This window comes from Salmo salar, chromosome 13, assembly GCF_965601325.2.
Source record: "Salmo salar chromosome 13, fSalSal1, whole genome shotgun sequence".
In the NCBI taxonomy this organism is placed as follows: domain Eukaryota; kingdom Metazoa; phylum Chordata; class Actinopteri; order Salmoniformes; family Salmonidae; genus Salmo; species Salmo salar.
In genome coordinates this window covers 28,186,098-28,213,231 of record NC_138303.1, presented here as the reverse complement: position 1 = coordinate 28,213,231, position 27,134 = coordinate 28,186,098, and the positions used below count along the sequence as shown (strand labels likewise).

The 27,134-nt window shown below is 41.1% G+C and overlaps 1 protein-coding gene across 1 annotated transcript; it reads right to left on the bottom strand.

Annotated features, from left to right (window-relative positions):
- Window positions 1-6,446: 6,446 nt before the first annotated feature.
- Window positions 6,447-24,249, bottom strand: LOC106566693 (guanine nucleotide-binding protein G(s) subunit alpha). The gene is made up of 13 exons (XM_014134981.3): window positions 23,211-24,249; window positions 22,902-23,040; window positions 20,773-20,845; window positions 18,585-18,639; window positions 18,281-18,400; window positions 13,068-13,165; window positions 10,354-10,408; window positions 10,083-10,156; window positions 9,676-9,734; window positions 9,273-9,393; window positions 8,878-9,008; window positions 8,569-8,636; window positions 6,447-8,340 (listed from the first exon to the last, which is right to left on the bottom strand). Exons 2-13 carry the CDS (start codon window positions 23,038-23,040, stop codon window positions 8,194-8,196), a joined length of 1,140 nt encoding a protein of 379 aa, XP_013990456.1. The 5' UTR covers window positions 23,211-24,249; the 3' UTR covers window positions 6,447-8,193.
- Between the last annotated feature and the right edge of the window lie 2,885 nt (window positions 24,250-27,134).

The following is a 27,134-nucleotide window of genomic DNA, read 5'->3' as shown; positions in this document are numbered from 1 at the left end:
AAATACAAATCGTATAGAGAGAAATAGTCCTATAATTCCTATAATAACTACAACCTAAAACTTCTTACCTGGGAATATTGAAGACTCATGTTAAAAGGAACCATCAGCTTTCATATGTTCTCATGTTCTGAGCAAGGAACTTAAACGTTAGCTTTTTTACATGGCACATATTGCACTTTTACTTTCTTCTCCAACACTTTGTTTTTGCATTATTTAAACCAAATTGAACATGTTTCATTATTTATTTGAGGCTAAATTGATTTTATTGATGTATTATATTAAGTTAAAATAAGTGTTCATTCAGTATTGTTGTAATTGTCATTATTACAAATAAATGACAAAAAACTGGCCGATTAATCGGTATTGGCTTTTTTGGTCCTCCAATAATCGGTATCGGCGATGAAAAATCATAATCGGTCGACCTCTACTACAAATCCCTCCAAGCTTCTGCATGCCATCTCTAGCTGACACCTTTGCTAGCAGGTACATTTAAAGAAATGTATCCAATTTATGAATTTCTACATTTAGCTAACATTAGATAATTAATCCAGAGATTCTTACCTTTGCCTCGATTCGGCAGTCTTGTCCAGATCATCATGGCATTTGTAGTTCTTTATGATAGCCACATTAGCAGCTAACTAATGTTTCATTTGTTGGCGTTTAAATATATGCGAATATATTGATAAAAGTCAACTGGTCCGAGAGAGATTTACATTGTTATCAAAAAAGTCTACATGAAACAAGCCCTCATTTGAAGTGTTTCTAAAATCCCCAATAGGAAAAATGAATGCTGGAAAAATGGTTGGAACCATTCGATTTGACCGCTAGGTTTTATGAGTATTATGACTCATACTGTGGTTCTCTATCCAGATGACAGCAAATTATTTTAGCTCAAGTGAATCCTGGAAGTGATTTAAGTCATATCAGCTGATTGCAGGGGAGTTAAGAGAAATATGTGATAACACTTCATTTTAAGGGGTCCTTACAAATATGCAACATACATGTTTTATGTACAGTACATAAAAATATAAGGATAGGTTTGGACTCATTACGTTGCATTGATAGTAGGCTACTTTGTGTCCTAGTGCTTTGCTTTAGTTGCTTGCTTTTGAGTATCATCTGGGCATACTTGTTGAAATTTTGATAAGATGTGTTCAAATGAAGTTCTCCCATATACAGTGCATTCAGAAAGTATTCAGACCCCTTGACTTTTTCCACATTTTGTTACGTTACAGCCTTATTCTAAAATTGATTAAATTGTGTGTGTCCCCCCCCCCCCCCCCATTAATCTAGACACAATACCCCATAACGACAAAGCAAAAACAGGTTTTTAGAAAGATTTAAAAAAAATATTTAAAAAAATAAGGAAATATTACATTTACATACACTACCGGTCAAAAGTTTTAGAACATCTACTCATTCAAGGGTTTTCTTTATTTTGACTATTTTTACATTGTAGAATAATAGTGAAGACATCAAAACTTTGAAATAACACACATGTAGTAACCAAAAAATATATCCAAATATATTTTATATTTGAGATTCTTCAAATAGCCACCCTTTGCCTTGATGCACACTCTTGGCATTCTCTCAACCAGCTTCATGAGTCACCTGGAATGCATTTCAATTAACAGGTGTGCCTTGTTAAAAGTTAATTTGTGGAATTTCTTTCCTTCTTAAAGCGTTTGAGCCAATCAGTTGTGTTGTGACAAGGTAGGGGTGGTATACAGAAGATAGCCCTATTTGGTAAAAGTCCATATTATGGCGAGAACAGCTCAAATAAGACATGAAGGTCAGACAATCCGGAATATTTCAAGAACTTTGAAAGTTTCTTCAAGTGCAGTCGCAAAAACCATCAAGCGCTATGATGAAACTGGCTCTCATGAGGACCGCCACAGGAATGGAAGACCCAGAGTTCCTCGGCTGCAGAGGATAAGTGTCACGGCTGTCGTAGGAATGAGCGGACCAAAGTGCAGTGTGTGTGTCGTTCCACATTTTATTTATACTGTGAAATTATGCAATAAATAAATAAACTGAATGACAAAAAAACAACAAACCGTGACGCAGAGGTGAAACATACACTACTCAAGATGAATCTCCCACAAACCCAGGTGGAAAAAAAACCTACTTAAGTATGATCTCCAATTAGAGACAACGAGGACCAGCTGCCTCTAATTGGAGATCATCCCAAGCAAAACCCCAACATAGAAATACAAAACTAGAACCTGAACATAGAAATAGAAAACAGAGAGAAAAAAACCCTGTCACGCCCTGACCTACTCTACCATAGAAAATAACATCTTTCTATGGTCAGGACGTGACAATAAGTTCATTAGATTTACCAGCCTCAGAAATTGCAGCCCAAATAAATGCTTCACAGAGTTCAAGTAACAGACACATGTCAACATCAACTGTTCAGAGGAGACTGTGTGAATCAGGCCTTAATGATCAAATTGATGCAAAGAAACCACTATTAAAGGACACCAATAATAAGAAGAGACTTGCTTGGACCAAGAAACACGAACAATGGACATTATTAGAGCGGTGGAAATGTATCCTTTGGTCTGAGGTCCAAATTGGAGATTGTTGGTTCCAACCGCCGTGTCTTCGTGAGACGCGGTGTGCGTGAACCGATGATCTCCGTATATGTATTTCCCACCGTAAAGCATGGAGGAGGAGGTGTTAAGGTGTAGGGGTGCTTTGCTGGTGACACTGTCTGTGATTAATTTAGAATTCAAGGCATACTTAACCAGCATGGCTACCACAGCATTCTGCAGCGGTACGCCATCCCTTCTGGTTTGGGGTTAGTGGGACTATCATTTGTTTTTCAACAGGACAATGACCCAACACACCTCCAGGCTGTGTAAGGGCTATTTTACCAAGAAGGAGAGTGATGGAGTGCTGCATCAGATGACCTGGCCTCCACAATCCCCCGACCTCAACCAAATTGAGATGGTTTGGGATGAGTCGGACCGCAGAGTGAAGGAAAAGCAGCCAACAAGGGCTCAGCATATGTGGGAGCTCCTTCAAGACTGTTGGAAAAGCATGCCAGGTGAAGCTGGTTGAGAGAATGCCAAGAGTGTGCAGGCCTGGATATTTGAAGAATCTCAATTTTAAAATATATTTTGATTTGTTTAACACTTTTTTGGTTACTACATGATTCCTTATGTGTTATGTCACAGTGTTGATGTCTTCACTATTATTCTACAATTTATGAGAAAATAGTAAAAATAAAGAAAAACCCTTTTGACAGGTAGTGTAAGTATTTAGACCCTTTACTCAGTACTATCTTGAAGCACCTTTGGCAGCGATTACAGTCTCGAGTCTTCTTGGATATGATGCTACAAGCTTGGCACACCTGTATTTGGGGAGTTTCTCCCATTCTTCTCTGTGGATCCTCTCAAGCTCAGTCAGGTTGGATGGGGAGTGTCGCTGGACATCTATTTTCAGGTTTCTCCAGGGATGATCGATTGGGGTGAAGTCCCGGCTCTGGCTGGCCCACAAGGACATTCAGAGACTTGTCCCGAAGCCATTCCTGTGTTGTCTTGGCTGTGTGCTTAGGGTCGTTGTCCTGTTGGAAGGTGAACCTTCGCCCCAGTCTGAGGTCCTAAGTACTCTGGAGCAGGTTTTCATCAAGGATCTCGCTGATCTCCGTTCATATTTTCCTCGATCCTGACTAGTCTCCCAGTCCCTGCCGCTGAAAAACATCCCCACAGCATGATGCTGCCACCACCATGCTTCACCGAAGGGATTGTGCCAGGTTTCCTCCAGACATGACGCTTGGAATTCAGGCCAAAGAGTTCAATCTTTGATTCATCAGAACAGAGAATCTTGTTTCTCATGGTCTGAGAGTCTTTAGGTGCCTTTTGGCAAACTCCAAGCAGGCTGTCATGTGCCTTTTACTGAGGAGTGGCTTCCCTCTGGCCACTCTACCATAAAGGTCTGATTGGTGGAGTACTGCAGAGATGGTTGTCCTTCTGGAAGGTTTTCCCATCTCCACAGAGGAACTCTGGAGCTCTGTCAGAGTAACTATCGGGTTCTTGGTCACCTCCTTGAACAAAAGCCCTCTCCCCCAATTTCTCAGTTTGGCCGGGCAGCCAGCTCTAGGAAGAGTCTTGGTGGTTCCAAACTTCTTCCATTTAAGAATGATGGAGGCCACTTTGTTCTTGGGAAACTTCAGTGCAGCAGAAATGTTTTGGTACCCTTCCCCAGAACTGTGTCTCAACACAATCCTGTCTCGAAGCTCTACGGATAATTCCTCAGGCAAATAAGGTTTTTCTTTTTTTTTTCTCGCAAAAATGTATAAAAAACAGTTTTCACTTTTTTCTTTATGGGTTATTGTGTGTGGATTGATGAGGAAAAAAAGTTAATTTAATCAATTTTAAAATAAGGCTGTAACATAACAAAATGTGGAAAAAGTCAAGGGGTCTGAATACTTTCCGTATGCACTGTAGTGTCTACTCTGCATGGAAAAACCTGAATAGTTTTTCTTCCCTCCTGTGTTTTAAACGCAGCAGCAAATATTACAGTCTTCTCAAAAGGGACCATCTCAGGACTAGTTGGAGTGTTTTCTCTCTTGGCTTGGTTTCTACTGTCTGTATTTAAAAGCCATGTCTTTGTGTAGCCTGGGGGGCTTGGATTGTGGGCGGATGGATGGAGAATTGAGCTGTGAACACTACGTAAAAAAAACTGCATTGGCGCTTCGGACCATTACAACATGAAGGTTAACCACAATCATTGTATAAAGTTTTAAACAAGTAAATAGCAAAAAGCATAATTATTATAGATGGAAAAAGCACATATAGCATCATAATCATAATAATGAATTAAATGTATTTGCCTACTCTTATATTCATTGTGTAAGGAGAACTAAGCCGAGTAAAGTAAAGTACAGCCTTTGGGTGTTTAGAATGGCCCCAGTCAGTGTTTTGCATTATTGCTGGGATGGAATTTGTGTATGAGTGTGTGTGTGTGTGTGTGTGTGTGTGTGTGTGTGTGTGTGTGTGTGTGTGTGTGTGTGTGGGGGGGGGGGGGGGGGGGGGGGGGGGGGGCCTGTAGCCACACAAACAGTATTTTGTGGATGCTAGATGAACTAGTTTTAGTTAGTTTATCTAAAGTTTTATGGGTTTATTTATGAAGATTGAATGTGTAATCCTTGAGCAATACCTCATAAGCCTGCTAACACAGCTGAGTCCTACAGGACCAAGGTTTTACCAAATCCAGGCATGACTAAACGTTGGACCCTCCCTCTATATATGACCTGTTTATTTCCAGTGACAATAGCTCAGACATAAAATATTATATTGATAATAATCCTTATTACTTAATAGATGTAATCTGGTTCAAATATGAATGTTTGCTAGAACAACTTTAAATTATCATTCTTATGGAGACAGGACTTTATTATTCTGACATAAATAGGTTTGTCACCACCTGGTGGTGAAAAGTGGCAGAGCATTCAGCTGTATACGAGGAACAAGAACATGGGAGGAAAATGACATATATCAATCAAACCTTAAATTATGGAGGCCTCTATGTTCAATACCCACACAACAGTGACACATGATAAGCTATTCTGATGTCACAGAGCATCACAGACTATGAACCCAGCTCTCACAGTCACCAGGAATTGCAGGCAATGCCAATCATTCAGGCCATAGATAACACAATTACAGTTCTTAGGCCAACCAACCTGTAGATCTTGCTCAATATCAATGAGAAGGCTCTTTTCCATCAAGTTAAATAAGACGCATACGTTCTGCTCAGTTGTGTCATTGGCAGTTCTCTCCTCGTGTTCAGGAGCATGGCACTGAACAGTGTAATCATGTTGGGCTGAAGAAACCCTGTTTCCAGCAGCTCTCCGCCCTTTTCATCACAATCCCGCCTCCCCTTTCCTCTTACTTCCTTTGACCCATTGACTCATACTTGAAGTCTTTTGCATTCCCAGCAATATTTAAATACTGCAGTTCTTATTCTCTTGTACTTCCCTAAGCTACACTTCTGACAAGAGAAAGAAATTCATCAACAATTGTCATGGTGTAGGTCAAGATCAAAATGCAAAGACAAATACCCCAAAGATTCACACTCTATTAACATAAACCACAACTGTTTGTATGTGTACAAAAAAGCTGTGGTGAAGTAGAATGCCTGTGTCTGGGTTAAATGATACATCACCTTGGATGGAAAACAACAAAGACTGAATTGAATACAGTCATGATGCATGTTATAGATTCAATCAAAAGTATAATAGAACTGATGATAAAAGGTTAAAAGCAGTGAAGTAACAGTACAGGGCACTGTATGAGGAGATGAAGAACTATCTAAGGACAGTGGACATGACTCAAGACAGGGCTAAAGGCAGATGAATGAAGGCAGATGAATGAGATGTGGTTGAACCTGGTGTAGGTTTGTCCTTGCCATTGTGATTGTGTGTAAGGACAGGCCTCTTGCTGTCTGCACCAAAAAACAACTTTATTTTGCAGAGCTCCTCTTCTGAAAGTAGAAACCCATGTTTGATGTACATAATAAATGAAAACTAGGGCACTGAAGTGAAAATGTAATACTGTACAGTCTCTGTTGTGGAACACTAGGAAGGAGCCCAAAACAATACCATTTTTTGATTGTTGTTTTCTTTAGCAAAAGAAAAGATTCATGTAGAAACAAGCAATGTTTTGCATTTGGATATTTTTCCATCACCCTTTACCTTAAAGCTAAAAATGGTAAATAAAACTCACCCTTCAAAATGTTGTTTGCAGAAAGTCACTAATGAAACAAAACCTAATTGGAAAGGATTTAAGTTCTAGCAATACGCACACTATATCAAGTGTACAATTTGTGTCTTTGATTCTAATAAAATACTTTTAAAAATCCATAAACATTTCATATATTTATCTTTCTTTTGGTATATGGATCCAAAAATAAACATTTAAATCATAAAGGGGAGTTGGGGGAGAGAAATAAAAATCTAAATCTACGAATGGTTGTCCTCCTTCCCTGGAGAGATGGGGGACACTGGCCAAGCTATACAGCGCAGTATAACACCCACTTTAGCTCATTATACACGTACAGTCGTGATCAAGGCACAGGGATCTTCTATTTTTTCAATAAAGTTGTACAAAATAATACATTTTACAGTCTGTACAAGAATAATAGTTCAGCAGTAAAGTAAAGACAGACATACAAATAGCCTTGGAAGGAAGGGGTGGAGGGGGGGTTGACCACATGAGTAAAGAATAGAATCCCATTTATTATCTTCTTCCTTATTTTTTTTTTTTAATTTCAGGATTACTTTTTTCTTTAAAAACAAAACAAAGAGCATTGCCAGTAAAGTAACAGTGCAGGGTATGAGGTGAGGTTAAGAGAGTGGACAGGGAGGAGGGGTGATAAGAGAGAGAGAGGGGGGCACAATGGCACAACAGTTTACACAGACAAAACAACTGGAGACTGAAACAGGGCTGATCGGACTTCTCTTCACTTATATGGTACTGTATATGTTTTTTGCACTCCATTGAGTTCTGTGAACGTTGGCCTTTTTCCTCCCGCTGCTGTACAAACAAGGCAAAGTCATGTGACAATCCTGTGAGCGTCATGGTGTCCAAGCTCCACCAAATTGACATAGATATTCCCCTCCCCCCATGCCCTGCCCACCACGATGCTTCTCCGGTTCATTGTCAGTCATCAACGTTGCTCCTAGTAGGTATCTTGGCTGTGAAGTCATTGAAAGCACTGAGCCAGTCAATCTGTGGCTGCAGACAGTAAGCAGCTAAGACTCTGAGCTCACCCAGTCCAGGACCATGTAGTCGAGTAAAAGCGTGTTCTTTTTCAGAACAGCAAGCAGTTATCGGAGGGTACATTTGAGAGCATGTGTGTCTAAGTGTGTGTGTCTCAAAATATAAACTAATGGTGTGAAAGAGAGAGAGTTCGGTGTTATGTCAGCGTGTACACGCTTGTGTGTGTGGTGAAATGGGTTTGAGTCCTGAGCTCAGTGCTAAAGTGCAGTTCAGCTGATCTGGCTTGGATGTATTCTGTGTTTTGCAGTATTTCAATAGTCTTTCCAGGTTACTCTGTAGCTCATGTCTAGTTTGACTTCAGGAGTCCCCAAGAGTACACCGAGTTAGGAACAGGTCGACAGGGGTGGGCTTCAGGGAGAGACCGGAGGTGAAGGTTCAGAGTCTGTGTTGCAACCCCCTCCCATCACAAGAGCTCGTACTGCCGAAGGTGCATCCTCTGAATGATATCCCGACAGTCGTTGAAGACCCGGCGGATGTTTTCCGTGTCGACGGCACAGGTAAAATGGGGGTAACAATAGTGCCTGCCGTCTCCGCTGGCTGTGCTGATCCTCTGAAATCACACAGTGAAACACAATCAGACAAAGAAGAATACTACCACCATCAGGACATCATCCACTTGACTCAATAACAAATCTAACATGAAGACAATGCTAACATATCCAATACATGCAAGTCATCTCATTTGGCATCTTTGGTTTTGATTGGATCCTATTTTATAATCAATACCATAAGATTCTATATAACATTAGCAGGGGAGACATGGTATTTCTGCACTTACCAGGAACTCATCTCGTATGAAGTACTTTGCCCTCGTGACGCGTGGATCCTCCCCTGGTTCTGGTGTTGCTATAGAATAGTAAGTGACTGATGATGAGTGTTATGATTGGATTCTAGTACACCATCACACATTTTCAGTGTCACTGATCACTATGATGATGACTTATCAGCCACAGGAAAGAACATTCAAGAGCCATCTACCGTGGTTAAAAGCAGAAGCACTGTGTGTGCGTGTGTATCGCCATGTGTGTATGTGTGCGCACCGTGTGTGTGTACAGTAAACATCCAGTCAAGTGTAACAACTTCTCACCATCGTCCGGTGTGGTGTAGCGTGCAAACTCTGGGAAGTACTCTTCAATTTTTGATTTCCCAGCCAAAACCTTCTCTGCTAGCAGGTCCTGTTTGTTGAGGAATAGGATGACAGAAATGGTCCGCAGCCACCTAAAAATAGAAACCCACGCACACAGAGAGGCTAGCTAAATACACTGGTAACAACAGGCTAAATACACTGGTAACAACAGGCTAAATACACTGGTAACAACAGGCTAAATACACTGGTAACAAGCAGTCAGTGGTCATTTACAGCTAGCAAATTGTACATTATTATGATGAGAGTATTTCAATAAAACAGAGGAATAGAATAAAACTCCATTGATTCCATAAATGTTTGTGGGGAGGGGGTGTCATGGGTTGTGCTTGTGTCACCTGTTGTTCCAGATGTTCTTGAATAGATTCAGAGCCTCCTGCAAACGGTTGGTCTGATTGTCCTCCCGGATCACCATGTTGTAGCTGCTACTGGCCACCACGAAAATAATGGCTGTTACATCTGTGGGGAAGACAGAGGGAGGAGGAACTCAGACAACCTGGTTTTGTTAAGCGAAAATCAATGACACAGTCAAAAGGCAATTAGCTTTAAGGCTAAGGCCGAAACACACAGTAATGGCAGAAAAAGCAAAGGTGATAAAATACAGGAAACCTTTAGTGGAACAGGGCTACAGACTATGGAGGACCTGTCTAGAACCCCCCAAAAAGTATCAATGAGAATGAATTGTGTTTGTGAGTGATTCTCTATTGGGTTAACCAGATAAAATGTCAAAACAAATGTTACCGTTAAAGCACTGGATCCATTTCCGACGTTCATCCCTTTGACCACCAACGTCAAACATGCTGTGGAAGAGATGTCAATGCGATAAATATACCACACACACTACGACGTTGTGGCGTAGTAATGAATCACATGTAAGCTGCACTGTATGGACTCATACACGTCTAAAGGGCTGAGTTGGAGATTGATCTTCAGGTCGTTTTTTTAATCTTTATTTAACTAGGCAAGTCAGTTAAGAACAAATTCTTATTTTCAATGACGGCCTAGGAACAGTGGGTTAACTGCCTTGTTCAGGGGCAGAACGACAGATTTGTACCTTGTCAGCTCGGGGATTCGAACTTGCAACCTTTCGGTTACGCTGCCGCCCCAATATATAACCAAATCGGATGATAATCCTGGGTTATACTCACTGAAAATTGACTTTGTCCACCTGAAATCTGGTCTCAAAGATCCCAGAGGTGAGCACTCTGCATCTCAGTAGGTCCTGAGAGAAAGACGGGAGTCATTCATCTGTGTTATATTTCATCAATATTATGAAAGGAAGTTGATGGAGGACAGTAGGGATGTGTATCAAATGGAGGACTTTGGCCAAAAGTAGTGCACTATAGAGGGGATAGGGTGCCATTTGAGACGTATCCCTGGGCCTCTGATGATGGTGGCTTTGAGACCACGGAAAGTCACCTGATCAGTGGGAGTGTAGTCACTCCGTTTCACAATGTCAATCTTGTCTAGAAAGCTGAGGAGAGAAAAAAAAAACAGATTTAGAAGGATGACCAGGACAGAACAAAATGGCTGAATTCAGTCAGCAGGGGCAGAGAAAAAGCATGATGGGGAGCTTGTCTTGGTTTGTGGACAGGTAGAGACCACTGAGCTCAATATAATTATATACACCTGCGTTTGGCCAACTGTTTTGTAGCAGGGAGGGACTGACCTGTGGTAAGCCATCGCTCCTTCCTCTTTGGAGGACGACTTAGTTTCTTTCTAAGACTTGAGAACGGACTAAATCAGTGTCAGCTAACTAAATGAGCAGCCAGTTAGTAACATCCCAGGGACCAGCGTCCGTCCAGGAACAAGGCGGTTGACAGAAACACCAAACATAGACATCATTGGTACAGACACTTACAGCTGAGAGGAATAGCAATGGTTCTGGAGTCATACTGACTTTGAGACTAATGTCCAATTCCATGACATACACGGAGTATACCAAACATTAGGAACACCTTTCCTAATATTGAGTTGCACCCATGCTGACTCCAATATTTCCCAAAGTTGTGGGAAGCATTTGGCTGGATATCCTTTGGGTTGTGGACCATTCTTGATACACACAGAAAACTGTTGAGTGTGGAAAAACTCAGCACACATACAGAATCCAAGTCTCAATTGTCTCAAGGTTTAAAAAAATCCTTATTTAACCTGTCTCCTCCCCTTCATCTACACTGATAGAAGTGGATTTAACAAGTTACATCAATAAGGGATCATAGCTTTCACCTGGATTCACCTGGTCAGTCTGTCATGGAAAGAGCAGGTGTTCCTGTCTTACTCAGTGTAGTTTACAACTGTTTTACTTGGGTTTAAACAGTACCTACAGAGTGTCTAATACAACTGAATGCCACAAACTGTACCAACAGTGTGTGACAGCTGTATTCCGGTCTCCCAAGCATACTGAACACAGAGGAATGCCAAGCCTCTGGATAACCAGGAATGTGACGCGGAGGGGTGAAATGTGACAGGTCTAAGTACAGGTAAGACATGGCAGGAATGAGTCGGCACTCACTGGGAGAGACAAAGGGACTAGGAGAAACACAGAGAGATTGTGTGAGTGTGTATGTGCTCATGTGCATTTACCATTCTTTGTTATTAACTCTTACTCTTTCCTACACGTTACTGAAGAATGTTGTAAAAGTTCTAACAGTAAGCTTTCCTTCCACAAGGGTTCACACTCACAAACCTGACCTAGCCCATCAGCCTGAACCAAAACAGACATATACACATCTCTAAATTAGTCTCTGGCACAGGGAGATTGAACGAGTGTATTAGAGTGAGTGGGAAGGATAGAGAGAGAGTGGGAGGGCGATGGAGATTGAGGTAGGAAAGGCGTAGAGAGAGATGGGAGAGGGAGGGGGATAGGTAGGAAGGAAAGGGTGAGAAAGACAGAAAGTGTGTGCATATGTGTGTGAGAGAGAGAGAGGGGGAGAGAGAAAGAGTAGTCTGACATTACAGAGCAGATTCAAAAATAGCTCCCTAGTGCCCTGGCCTCCAGCATGGTTGCCATGGAGACAGAACCACAGGCTCTATAAATAGACTATCAGCTCAAAATCTTGTGTGACTGGAGTAGGGCCTGAGAGGGGGAGAAAGAAAAAGAGGGAGAGAACCAGAGAAAAAATGAGAGGGAGCAAGAGATTGAGAAAGATGGACTGGGAGAGAGGAAGTGGGAGGGAGAGAGCAGGAGAAAGGGAGTGGGAAAGAGTGAGAGAGAGGGAGGGAACAAAAGACTGGACTGGACCATCTGAACCACCTGAAGGGGTTGTCCTAGACTGTTAAGTAACACAAATCAAATAAACAGCACTCTTCAAACATTAGCTCAATATGCATTTTTTTATACAATCCCTCAAATCAAACACCACTATAACAGATTTAACTCTGAGGCTCCAGTCACTGTGTTTTACTTCCCCCCTCCTCCCCTGTTCCCCTCCACCCATCCAACCGCTGGTGAAATCTCTGTCTCTCCCTTTTATGACTCAGGACCTGCCATTTTTGGTCCCTGTTGCTGCAAATATCCTACATCACAGATGCGGAGCCACACGACAGTTGGAAAACTAAGCAGAGGAAGAGAACGTGTGTGAGAGAGAGTACGAGGGAGAGCGTGCCAGAGAGATAGAAAGAGAGCAAGAGAAAGAAAGTGAGGAGAGAGAGAGTGAGCGCGTGAAAGAGAGAGGCAGAGAGAGACACATAGCCAGAGGTGGCAGTGTTGATGCAGAAAGCTCTGGTGATGTCATACTGTGGTGTGTGCACAGACACGATGAGGAGCTGTGGAGGAAGAGTATGACTTCCATGACACAGAGCTCCACTACCACACATCATTTTCAGGCAGAATACTTGCCTGTTATCTTGCCATGTTGTCATTGAAAATCAGAACGGGTCTCTCTAGGAAATTGCTTTTTACAATAAAGTTTGGATGAAATTAAATACATTTTAGATTTGGGGTTTATAAACTTTAACTGGTATTTTATCAGCCTGCTAAACCTGAGCATGCCAGCCTTGAACTACAGTCCCATGTGTGCCCCTAATCGTTGGCTTAGAGTGTTTGTTTTCAACAACACAGGCCTGTACAAGGGCACTGTAGCTATTCAAGACAGTTGGTCCCATCTCGGCGGTGCAGTGCAGTGCATACTTACTACTGCGCACAGTCGATCAGCTGGTACTCATTGGATCTCTCAAAACACGCCCTCACGCCCTCATCCTGCCAGAGAGTCTTTGCATTTTCATAAAACTCCTGCGAGAGAGATCAATATAAGGAGAGAGAGAGAGAGAAAGAGAGAGTGAACGAAAGAAGAGGGGCAGTGGAAGAGAGAAAGATGAAGCGATTAATTCACATGGTACAATAACAATACATCGACTAAATTAAAGCAAGTAGAAAAGGAGGACACTGTCCATCATCCATGTCATGCTTGAGGGCACTGTGATGTACCACATCTTTTTTTACATTTCAACGGGGCAGCACACCTATTAGAGATCTAGCATTTATTGACAGGACAACAGGTTCTGTGGCCAGTGAGGGTAACTGCCAAGGGGAGTTTCAATATAGGAAAAACAAAGTGGCAGGTCAGGCTGTTGAAATTAAAGTATGTGCCTTTAAAAATAAAAAAAGGCATGTTTTTATAACCTTTTTCAACATTTCCTTTAAATGAGGAGAAATAAAGATTACATATGGTCGACAGGCTAGGGAGGGTCAGTTGACTCATAATCACGTCAAAATCTCATAACATTGAATGAATCATATTTCATTACATTGATTTAGCAAACAAAAGCTATGCGGGTGTAATGATTCCAGTCAACTAGCATATCTAAAGGCCAATCTGTTACTTCCTTGTTTGATATCTGTTGCATAAAGTGGGAATGTCCACATAGCTTATTAAGGACCAGAATGACGACCCCATGGACAACATTCAAAGGGCTAAAAAGCACATAGAAAGGCAGATATACTCATCTCCCTCCATCGCCTTCCATTTGGACCATGGAACAAGAAACCCTGTCATGTATAAAACAACATCTTCTGGACAACTGGACCTTTGTGGAACAATGCGTCTGCACACACTTGCATAATGTTTAGGTTTGCTGTCCGATATATTTGTCCCACCGTTCTGCTGGCTTGGGTTACTTGAAAAGTTATAAGAATCCCTGCATCCACTCCATAAAAGAGCACTCATTATGTGTCTTAGTAACAGAGTCCTCCTTTATCATCAGTCATGCGCTTAAGAGAAAAAATTAAAACTCCTCTCTAGGAACTGCTCATTGCATTACAGCAGCCGACCCAGAATCCTTTGGGGCTACAACTCAATGCTATATTGTTTCTCTCTGCTCACTGGCTTGTCTTTTCTTAGTTTTTTTCCATAATCATTTCCATTTCATCCTTTGGTATGGCCTTTTTTCAAATACACAAAGGCTTGTGTTGTTTTGCTAAGCATATCACAGGGAGTTTGATCTTGCTTTAAGTATTATTATTTTTTTTAAAGCAACTGGTTGCCTTTTCCTGGTTAATAAACAACCATCTATTACGTTCTGCACATGATCATGTGCTATGTAAAATGCATCTGAATGGGAATGTCCCCTCTGGCATTCTAACTCTATGGTCAACTCCACTACAAAAGCGTCATGTAGCCAGAGACAGGATAAGGAAGTGAGGAGCCTGGTAGCTTTGAATTTGAGAAAATTTACATTTTAGTGGCGTTAAGAAAAACAACCTATAAAGCAGAGGTCGGCAACGGGCCGAAACCATTCTAATCAGTCGATTAATCAGCAGTCTGAAAACAAGTCCCATAACACAACAACGCATTTAAACATGAAATGAACTGGACGTGAACAGCCCAGACAGTAGATATCCATACGAACGTCCCCCACCTCTAGCCACCCTCTGTTTTTTTTTTCTATCTGTACTCTGAGATTAGGTGACCAGTAGAACCGGTTCCCCCTCAGCCCTGGGGGGTGCCAGAGAGGAAGGAGGGAGGGAGGGAGGCTTTGCCAACAGTATTACACTGTCTGACCTTTGAGTCATTCAACTCTCCTCCATCAGGAACGAAATCGCAGACATTCAAACACCACAGAGCAAGACAGCAGTCAATCACATCCCTTTCACACGTAGGCCTACACACCCAAACTCAGAGAGAGAGAGATGTTATGGCAGGTGTACTAGGCCCAGAAGAAGGACAAAGCAATCTTCAATGACAGACTATTGCGCAATGGTAGAGAAGAAACTATTCAACTGTAATAGTTCATTTTCTTTCAGCCAAAGACTCATAAGGGGATCTAAATTAAAGCATAATAACAGCTAAATAGATGTTTTCATTTTGTTGAGTGGCAACATGCCGTCTGTCCTAGAGATAAGTAAAACTATCTCTAGGACACTATGGGCCCTATTCAATAAAAAAAACGTTAACAAGGTTTCTGTGATCAATATAAAACAAAGTTATTGGATGCACTTATAAATCCATTATAAATTCAATGGATTATGTTTATCCAGAAACCTGGTACCTGCTTAGCTTGAATAGAGTCCTATGTCCCTTCCAGCCAAGTCCTAACAGCCTGACAACTACCAGCAAGCACCCTGTTGTTTAGATGGGCATCCCAGTGTGACACAGAAACATGTGGGTACCAGAGAGAGGTATTTAGGGGTGTTACAGGCACAATCAGTGTAAACCAGTGGTACTCAGAGACCTCCAGGCCTTCCCTCAGGGCAGTCAATTAGCTAACAGGCATCGCATCGAGGCGCTACCCGCTAATTTTGTATTTTATTTTACCTTTATTTAACTAGGCAAGTCAGTTAAGAACAATTTTCAATGACGGCCTAGGAACAGTGGGTTACCTGCCTTATTCAGGGGCAGAACAACAGATTTTTACCTTGTCAGCTCGGGGATTCGATCTGCAACCTTTTGGTTACTAGTCCAACGCTCTAACCACTAGGCTACCTGCCACCCCATCAATTACTATACCACAACCCACAGAGATACCAGTACCATGAGGCTTGCACCTGCAACAGGGACTACTGAATGGGCATGCCAAAGGGAACATATACAGTACCAGTCAAAAGTTTGGACACACCTATTCATTCCAGGGTTTTCCTTTATTTTTACTATTTTCTACATTGTAGTAATAGTGAAGACATGAAATAACACACATGGAATCATGTGTGGCACCAAAAAAGTGCAAAACAAATCAAAATATATTTTATATTTGAGATTCTTCAACGTAGCCACCCTTCGCCATGATGACAGCTTTGCACACTCTTGGCATTCTCTCAACCAGCTTCATGAGGTAGTCACCTGGAATACATTTCAGTTAACAGGTGTGCCTTATTAAAAGTCAATTTGTGGAATTTCTTTCCTTCTTAATGCGTTTGAGCCAATCAGTTGTGTTATAACAGAGTAGGGGTGGGTAGTATACAGAAGAAGCCCTATTTGGAAAAAAAACAAGTCCAAATTATGGCAAGAACAGCTCAAATAAGCAGAGAAACAACAGTCCATCATTACTTAAAGACATGTAGTCAGTCAATCTGGAAAATTTAAAGAGCTTTGAAAGTTTCTTCAAGTGCAGTCGCAAAAACAATCAAGCGCTTTGATGAAACTGGCTCTCATGAGGACTGCTACAGGAAAGGAAGATCCAGAGTTACCTCTGCTGCAGAGGATAAGTTCATTAGAGTTAACTGCACCTCAGATTGTAGCTCAAATAAATGCGTCATTGAGTTCAAGTAACAGACCAATCTCAACATCAACTGTTCAGAGGAGACTGCGTGAATCAGGCCTTCATGGTCAAATTGCTGTAAAGAAACCACTACTAAAAGGACACCAATAAGAAGAAGAGACTTGCTTGGGACAAGAAACACGAGAAATGGACCATTAGACCTGTGGAAATCTGTCCTTTGGTCTGATGAGTCCAAATTTGAGATTTTTGGTTCCAACCGCTGTGTCTTTGTGAGATGCAGAGTAGTTGAACGGATGATCTCCGCATGTGTGGTTCCCACCGTGAAGCATGGAGGAGGAGGTGTGATGGTGCTTTGCTGGTGACACTGTCAGTGATTTATTTAGAATTCAAGGCACACTTAACCAGCATGGCTACCACAGCATTCTGCATCAATACACCATTCCCATCTGGTTTGCGCTTAGTGGGACTATCATTTGTTTTTCAACAGGACAATGACCAAAAACACACCTCCAGGCTGTGTAAGGGCTATTTGACCAAGGAGAGTGATGGAGTGCTGTATCAGTGTCACGTCTATTCCTGCTCCTCCCCTCCTCCGTTCGACGTCGCTGGTTTACTAACCACCAGTGCTGGAAACCATCATCACGCGCACCTGTCATTCATCATTAGGCACGCCTGGACTCCATTACCTCACTCATTACCTCCCCTTTATCTGGCACTCCCTTAGGTTTTTTCCCCAGGCAGTATTGTTTTCTGTTGTTCATGTCTAGACGTTACTCCTACGTTGTATCATTCCATGTTTCTTGTTAAATTAAATTTACCACCTTCACCTGCTTCTTGACTCCCAGCATCCACGTTACAATCAGATGACCTGGCCTCCACAATCACCCGACCTCAACCAAATTGAGATGGTTTGGGATGAGTCAGACCGCAGAGTGAAGGAAATGCAGCCAACAAGTGCTCAGCATATGTGGGAACTCCTTCAAGACTGTTGGAAATGCATTCCTCATGAAGCTGGTTGAGAGAATGCCAAGAGTTGCAAAGCTGTCATCAAGGCAAACGGTGGCTACTTTGAAGAATCTAAAATCTATTTTCATTTCTTTAACAATTTTTTGGTTACTACATGATTCCATATGTTTTGATGTCTTCAATATTATTCTACAATGTAGAAAATAGTTAAAATAAAGAAAAACTCTTGAATGAGTAGGTGTGTCCAAACTTTTTACCGGTACTGTACAAATGCTCACTCACACAGGTGTGTACATACATTAGAGCCCAACTGATATATTGGTTCACTGATATTATCGGCCTATATTGGCCTTTTAACGCCATATCAGTATCGGCCGATAATTCAACCGATATTAAATAAATATGATGAAAAAAGGGAATCGCATGCTTACCTGAGCACTTGCGGCCATTCTCAGTATGTATCATTCATTTTACAATATAAGAAATGAACATTTGAGGCATATTTTCTTGACCAATTGCTGTTTTAGATGGCAATTTCTGAGAATTCCGTGTGTAAAACTTTTACTTTTTAATTTCCCCGGCGTAAAACAGTATATTGGCAGATATCTAGTTATCGGTAAGTTTTGTCCCCTCAAATCATATTGATCGGGCTCTAACATACGTTAATGCAAAGACAATGTCTATCTATAATGATTTGTGTGTGTGGTAGAAACATTGTCATACTCACAGATGTGAATTCAAAGTCCTTCTGATTGACTAGGTTGAGGACGTATTGGATTCGGTATTGGTTGTGTTGACTGGCGAGCTGAACGGGAGGCGTCAGTGTACTCATAGCTGCTACTATGGTCTAAAGAGCGACACAAACACACACATTCAATACAAATCAAGTGACAACACAGGATTGTCTTGGGGTATCTTATATACAATGATAAAATATTCATGATTCATGCTTAGCTGTTTAGAATTTTTTATTCTACATAGTACCTACCTACAGAGACATGAACTACAAAGATTCAAACCTGAAAACTCACCTCAATAGCTTCTTTAATATTATTCTTGATATCATGAATTTTCTGCTTCTTCTCTCTGCAAAAAAACAAAAACCTCAAAACTCAATCATCCATGTTGTAAAAAAATAGAAATATCATTGTCATACACAACAGACATGCTGATAATACAGCAAACAAAAAACAAATATGTATCTAGATAATAGTCCAACAGCTGGCATACAGCACAATTTCCCAATATCATTCCTTCTGAACCTGACAATGTTTATGACTGTGACACGTACATCTTCAACTATGTGAAACTCATATCTTTAACAGGTCCCAGTCTCCCAGTGCCTACATTGGACTAATGAAAATGCTCTCCCTGCCATGATAACTACAAATGATCAGACATCAAACATCACCCCACCTTTATAGAGTGGTAACTGAGCTGCAACAACCCATCAGTAGACTACAGTATCAGCTATCAAGTCAAAAGCAATGAGTTTAACAAGCAAAGGTGGAGTGCGCCAAACTGTAGGCTATGGGAAGCAACAGTGAGGGTCCTCCAACTGTCTCCAAATCTTTTTTCTGATTCAGATGATGCAAAGAGAGATGTATTTTGTAGCGGGAAACATTTCACTAAGTTAAACACTGCCACTGATGTTTAGTTTATCCCAAGAACACAAACTGCATTTAAGTAGAGTAAGAGAGAGAATGTGTGTCAGAGAATGAGGTACATCAATAGAAAAGAGAAAGAAATGGAAAGAAAAAGAAAGACAGAATAGGAAACAGCCAGCAGGAGGGCTTGTATCCCACACAGACACGACGTCTAGTTTATTGGCTTGAGGTAGATTGAGAAGGCCCTGTTTACATTTTCAACATGATAGTCACTTTTTTTTTAAATCACATGGTTCTTACAAAGTAGTGTGTGTGCGCACTTGTATGTGACTGTGTGTGTGTGTATATATGATGTGTGTGGAGAGAGAATACGCAATAATTATATATACGGAGAAAGCATGTGTGATTATATACATCCTTTCCTATCTTTATCTAAGAAGATAAAATATACTTGGTCCAGTGTTTCACAAAGGCCTGGAACCTTATCAATGGAAGTTACTGAATGAAAAAACAACATACTTCAGGATTTAGGGAATCTACCAAAAACCTCCAGCAATTCCTTATATTCCTTTTCCTTGTACAGTATATGTTCCTCCAGTACTGACTACAAAACATTGCTGAGAAGTCACAGACACACTGCCCTGCACTGTATCCATTTGCAAATGCAATCCTTAAGTTTAAGTGATACACAGTACAGCTAAGTTATCACACAGACACAACCAACTAATCAATGAATGCCTGAAAAGTCTAGGATGTGACCAAGTGATGAACTGAGCACAGATTGCTGGACCAACACCTGATTAGAGCCTAAACCTCCAACCAACCTTCTCACCTGAGCCTAAACCTCCAACAACCAACGCACCAGGGCCTTGAAGCACCCGTCACCAAACAACGCACCAGGGCCTTGAAGCACCCGTCACCAAACAACGCACCAGGGCCTTGAAGCACCCGTCACCAAACATCGCACCAGGGCCTTGAAGCACCCGTCACCAAACATCGCACCAGGGCCTTGAAGCACCCGTCACCAAACATCGCACCAGGGCCTTGAAGCACCCGTCACCAAACAACGCACCAGGGCCTTGAAGCACCCGTCACCAAACAACGCACCAGGGCCTTGAAGCACCCGTCACCAAACATCGCACCAGGGCCTTGAAGCACCCGTCACCAAACAACGCACCAGGGCCTTGAAGCACCCGTCACCAAACAACACACCAGGGCCTTGAAGCACCCGTCACCAACCAATGGAACGGGGTTTGAACCCCTTCAGCATTTGTTTCCGAAGGAAGTTTAAGTCCTCGTCTTTACATCTATCCATGCAATCAGAATGATAATTTTTAAATCGAAATCTAAGACTTCACAGTAAAAACTAGGTGAGACACTTAAACAGTACATTATAGTGGCTATTGAACTGAGGAATACCATCAACTGTTACTAGCCTCATCATGTGCTTTGTACAGGTGAATCTAATGTGTGTTTTCTACAGTTCAGGTATTGCAAGGCCAATACTTTTTGGTTCCTTTGGGATTATCCCCCATCACTCTGCTTGTAGTCTCAAACCCTGATCTATGTTCACAGTTGTAGAGCATAGTCTGGAGAAGGAAACCATACTTACTCTGCATTGAAGCCATTCACATGGAGGATCCGCATCTGTTTCACTATGGTGCTCTTCCCTGACTCACCAGCCCCTGTGGGTGGGCGGGGTGGGGGGAGATGGTTAGAAATATTTCATAGAGTACAGAGAAATGCCCTACCCTGACAGCCAACAGAGACGGCCATTTGGAATGTGATGCTCAGAAGTCATCTTCAAAAAAACTAATTGTAAAGAGAGACACGTTCAAAGTGATAGTTCAGAACTTCAAACCTGTGAAATAAACATTAGGAAATATTCTAATTGAAATGGGTTATTATGCCACTTGACCAAGGTCTGACTCAGCACCAGTAGAGGCCAGGATTTGGAGGAAGTTGCCCTTAACCTCTGATCTAGGGTCAGATCATAGAGAATGATAAGAGGCCTCTAGTGGCCAAAAGGCCGTTTTAGCATGGGCAGCGCCATTGAGGTCTTCCACCATTTTAATATGGTCAGCTGGGTGGGACTTCCAATTTCATTGGCTGATTCCTCCTGGTGCCCCTGTTATGTGCAACCAGGTCATCAAGAGGCATGAGTTAATAGTGAAGAAGAAATTGACTACTTCTAAATGGATATAGCTTCAATGGCACTGCCCATGCCGTCAACGACGCCATAATGGCACGGATACAACGATGAGGCCTCTCTCTCTATGGGTCAGATATAGTTTTATCTTCCAGTTGGTTAAGGTCAGGATTTAGGTTTGATAAACTGATGTGGTAAGGGGCAACTTCTACCTTGAGCTTAAGACCACCTGGGTCTGAGTCAAACAACTTACAATAGTGGGAGGTTTGGTGAATCCACACATACAGTAAGATGGAAATAAATAGGTGCAATAGGTGCAATATCAACCTGTTAATCTACTAATGCAATAGTATTACCAGCTTCACTTATAACCAGGGATGTAATGGTAACACAAAGTAACATGTAAAACCTGTCGAGTCTGATTTCTTTTCGATTGGCTAGTTTAGTGCTGTGGACATCCCCATGTGAGAATAACTAAGGAAGTTCTTCATCACAGATCCACTCGAATGCCTGATTCACACTATAGGGACAACCCAAACTGGACTGTGTTGGCTCTGATATTGTCTTTTCACACCGTTCTTTCCAGCACGGTTCTCGTGGTGGATGCATAACTAGGCTAGCTCAGTACAGCTTGGTTTGAACCTATAGTGTAAATCAAGCATAAAGGTGTCAACAATACACACATCTCATTTGTCAAATCAAATAGATGACTAATGATGAAAGTGAAAATCTTCTTTCCCATAGCAGTGATCTCAAATGTTACGAGCTTATCATGGTTGGTTCATGGTCTGATGTTTCTCCATAAACACTGTCCAACAAAATTCTTACTCACAAATAGGCCAACATCTGATAACTTGCCAATGGCACACACAACAAAACTTGTCATATCATATAAAAGTGCAAAGAGCACAGTGCTATATCTAAAGCAGCTTTGTAGTAAAGCTTTTGTTATGGTTAAATGTGAGTTCTGTTCCGCTTTCTTTAGTTACCACAACTTCCTCTCCAACAGAAATACCGCTGTCATTCAATACACTAGGCATCAGGCAAATTCTAATGAGATATTATAATTAAGAGAGGACATTTTGACTGCTTTTACATGATAACAGTACCATGAGCACAGAAGTGTCAGTGGTAGAAATGTTCACCATTCATTAATTCACACATAGGCCCACCTTAGAAATACACAGGCCTATGAATTTGAAAGTTGTCAAGCAGCTAGTAGTTCTGAAAACAAACCCACAACACACATGCAGAGCCTCAACACCCATGTTTGATATAGATTAGGCACGAGCTGTTACAATCACACAGGCTCGAGACTAAATGTAGCAAATGTGAAGAAACAATAACAATGTAGCGATATGTAGACTTCAATTATGTTATTAGAGAATCAAGTCTAACTGATACCCAACTTAAACATCATACTAGCAACCATATTACATATGAAAAAGTTAAATGAGACTAGAGTGTAAGAGGAAGGCCTAGAGACAACAATATCCTATATCACAACATCAAATAGTATGCCATATAGGAATAGAAACAATGTTGCCAATGAGGCCTTGCCTACAACATCAGATTTCCTTCAACAAACTTACCCAAAAGTAGTAGCCTGTGAGTTGCTCTATATATCTGTTTGTCCTTCTGAAGTTGTTTCTCTATCTTTTTGTTTGCTTCTCTTTGTGACTTCTCCTCATTTCGCTGATCTTCAGTCTTGCTGTTGCCCAAACAACCCATCTTCCCGCAAGAAATAGGGTCCAGGGGAGGGGGAATGTGAAAAAATAAATAAACAAACTATTCTAGATCCCTCGGTTGACCCACGGAATTGAGAATAATATTAACGACATATATACAGTCTTGTTGTTTAGTGTTACGTCGAACTAATGAGTTTTAAAACGTTGACCTACCGCGCTTGTAATTATGTGTACATAATGCGTATTTTCAGTAGATCTTGCTGTCAGAGGGTAGGAGACTGTTGATGACGACACCCAGGCCGCCCTCTCACTTGGTCAATTCTGTTAGGGTTTTCCTTCTTCACATATAGTTTTTATATACCGATATTGATGACCATCCACAGATGTTAAGGTTGATTGAGGCTTTTACCACTTTCACATTCAATTGAGGAGGGGATAAATAGCCTATTTTCATCTCACGAACAGCCCGGGTCTCACGTCTCACTGTTGCCTGTGACAGGGACCCAAACTCGGCATGACACAGAAACTCGGCTGTACAATGACATGGATCTTTTTGGCAAAAGTTATAATAAACATATTTTGGGGAAAAGGCCTATTTTCTGTTTATTTCCTTAAAACGGCATTTCTCTACGCATAGCCTATAGATAAACTAGAGAAATAAAACTATATTAAGGCTACACTTAACGAACTACATGTGTAATATTTCCATTGCTTCCGTCTTCATTCAACTTCTTTTATATCCATAAAATGATCCTCGATCTAAACTGTGAGTCCGATTTTCAGTTTAGATCCCCGAAATAATTGATTTTTCCCCGTTTCTGTGATGGCTGTTCTTTGCTGTTTTTTCTCAATCCAAAGGGCCTTCTCTGTCTTTTCTTTTGTTGCTGAAATGTGTACCCCTACTCACATCAGCAAGGTTCCTAATAGCGCTTTGATAGTCCCCAACACATTCTTAAATGGGTTCTGATTCTTCTAAACATGAAGAAAATACAAAAATCCTTCGAATGTTTCCAGTTTCTTGCATATTTCTTTTGAATTCGAATGGTAGGTAGAGCTTACATGTGCATATACATTCATAAATATAACGCGGATTGTAATAACACATTCCACTATGACGGCAGTCCCCTCCTGGGCTGGTGGTGGGAGATTAAACACGGGAATAACCAATTATTGAAGGTATTATTTTCCCCTTTTTCTCCGGGAATAGCACATTGAGATAGACAGAGCAGAATAGATGGGGTGGGGCAAACAGCGCACATTGAACTCTGGGAAGGACCAGAGCTTCATCACATGATTGTACAGAACGTCAGCATGGTGAAATTCTGCGGAGAAAACGGCGCCCTCTTCAATGAAAGGATAGATTGGGACCCTCAGCACCGGCCACTCGAATAACTGGGGCCTTTCCATTTCCCGATGTTTTGACGCGCAGTGGCACTATATTACCCAATTGATTTTAGAATATATGATCCCAGTGTTTGTTATTATTATATATATAAAAAAAGAATCATCGGCAAACAGGTTCGTTTATGCTCCAGAGACATAGGACTTTAGCCTAGCCTAGTTGAGTTTGGTAGTAATTTTTGGTACTGGTGTTTTTTCAATTGTGAATAATAATTTATTCTTTATTACTGGACTGGAAAAGAAATAGAATGCTCTGAGCACTGATCAATCTCGTACAGTCTACATCTGTATATCCAGGGATTACATAGGCTGAGTTCTGCCACTTCAGAATGGAACTATAGAATTATAATTCTGAATTATAATCCCAATTTTATTCTAATCCCAACTGTATGCTTTGATGGAATACAGCGTAGGCTACATTTGGGAAAGAACATTTGTCCAATTTGGGTGACATTCTTACCCACACGACAAAGTCTTTCACTGACACCCTCTGCCACAATGTAAGACTTTATCATGTCAGATCTCCAAATCTGAATGTGAATCATGATTTCTATTCTGAAATTTGTATTTGGATATCCAATGGGACTCTTGTGTGTGTCACTGTCATTGTTTGGATTGTTTTATTTAATATCTTCCTGGAATTCCATTTGGACAGTTCTCTGTATATAGAATGTCATCAAATATTTCCCTGTCCATATTCTCAGTTTTGACTCAAAATCTCAGTATATAGTTTTTCATCATCCCCAGTGGTTTGAAAGGTATTTAAATGAGATCATCTAGTATGTTCTATGCTCTAGAGATGTATTGGTGTTCACATTTATCAACATCTCATGACTTCCATGCCATTGTCACCACACATTGTGATAATGTGTAGCCTAGAGATCTGTGATGGTTTTAGCCTCTGTTGCTGTCACATCTTCTGGGCACTAGAGGGCAGTAATAACTTGGCTATTAACAAGGTATAATACCATACACTACTAGATTTCACGCTTTATTGTACAAATACAGTTTCAGCATATGGTAAAACACCTTATTCTATCCTTAGAGTAATTCATGATATAATGTACAAATTCATTTGTCAGAGAGTTTATGGAAGATTTGACTATTCTATCTTAAATATGATTGAGAAACACTCAATTTATGTCTGAACATTGTAGACTTCAAATTGTAAATTCACCACATTTACCTGTATTTGTAAAGGAATTTTATCCCTCAAAAGCGTATGACTTGTAGGAGAGATTTTGACCTACGTATGTGGTTATTGTGTTGTGTTGTCAACAGTTTGTCTGCAAAAATACTTTAAAGTACAACTTAAGTCGTTTTTTGGGGTTGTCACGTGTGCGCTCTCTCCGGCCTCTAGGTCACCAGGCTCGTTATGGCGCACATCTGTCACCATCGTTACGCGCGTCAGCACATAATGACACTCACCTGGACTCCATCACCTCCTTGATTACCTGCCCTATATGTCACTCCCTTTGGTTCCTTCCCCAGGCGTCATTGTTTCTGTTTCAGTTTCATGTCTGTGCTTTGTTCGTGGTTCTTGTTTTGTATTATGTTTTCATTTATTAAATGATTCACTCCCTGAACTTGCTTCCCGACTCCCAGCGCACTCGTTACAGGGGTACCTTTACTTTACTATTTATATTTTTGCCAACTTTTACTTCACTACATTATTAATGAAAGTAACGTACTTTTTACTCCATATATTTTCCCTGACACAAAAGTACTCGTTACATTTTGAATGCTTAGCAAGACAGGAAAATGGTCCAATTCACACACTTATCAAGAGATCATCCCTACTGCCTCTGACCTGGTGGACTCACTAAACACAAATGCTTCATTTGTAAATTATGTCTGAGTGTAGTGTGCCCTTGGCTATCTGTAAATAAAAACAAGGTGCTAATTTAAGGAATTAGAAATAATTTATACTTTTGAGACATAAGTATATTTTAGCAATTACATTTCATTTTGATACTTAAGTATATTTCAAATCAAATACTTTTAGACTTTTACTCAAGTATTTTACTGGGTGACTTTTACATGAGTCATTTTCTATTTAGGTATCTTTACTTTTACTCAAGTATGACAATTGGGTACTTGTTCCACCACTGACTAGAGGACACACTTTTGGGTCATAGGTCACTGGTCATATGTATAGGCACACAGGTGATCAGGAAGTAGCGCTACACAGTCGTTACCATGTTCACCAGTAACACTTTTGGAATGCTATGCGCTTACGGTAACTACATCTGCCAGTATGGAATTATTAATGCATTTTGCTGCTAATAAATAGGTAAAAACCCAACCAAAGATCCATGTTTGGAAAGTGGTTTCTTTTGCAAGCATTTATGAACATCTGCAACCCCACCTGTGCCAAAGTGTAGAATTAGTCCTCTTGTGATACCTCCATTGGCTCCCTATTGATAGCCACTACATGCCTAAGTAACCCTACAAACATGAGCAAGTGTGGATGGACTTCTCTGGTGGTGAGTGCATGATAAGCTCCTGAGTGGACCTATACTTACTGAAAGTCCCTAAAAGCCCAGTAAGATATGGTAATCCTTTGGGCGTTAAGGTAGGCTCTGGGGCATGCTGATGCTGCTGATCTGTTCGACTTTGGGGCGTTGGGGTCAATTAGAGAAACTCTCCTAGGAACTGTGGACCATCAGCAGAACAGATGGGAGTCCCTTTCCGTAACACTTTACCGAAAGCGTTCATATTGCTGTTTTATGGTCT

Coding starts and splice junctions, on each gene's coding strand:
- LOC106566693 (XM_014134981.3), bottom strand. CDS start 23,040: ATGGGTTGTTTGGGCAACAGCAAGACTGAAGATCAGCGAAATGAGGAG. Junction 13,166..18,280: donor AGGACTTTGAATTCACATCT/GTGAGTATGACA, acceptor TCTCTCTCGCAG/GAGTTTTATGAAAATGCAAA. Junction 9,009..9,272: donor AAGAACATCTGGAACAACAG/GTGACACAAGCA, acceptor TTCTATTTTTAG/GTGGCTGCGGACCATTTCTG.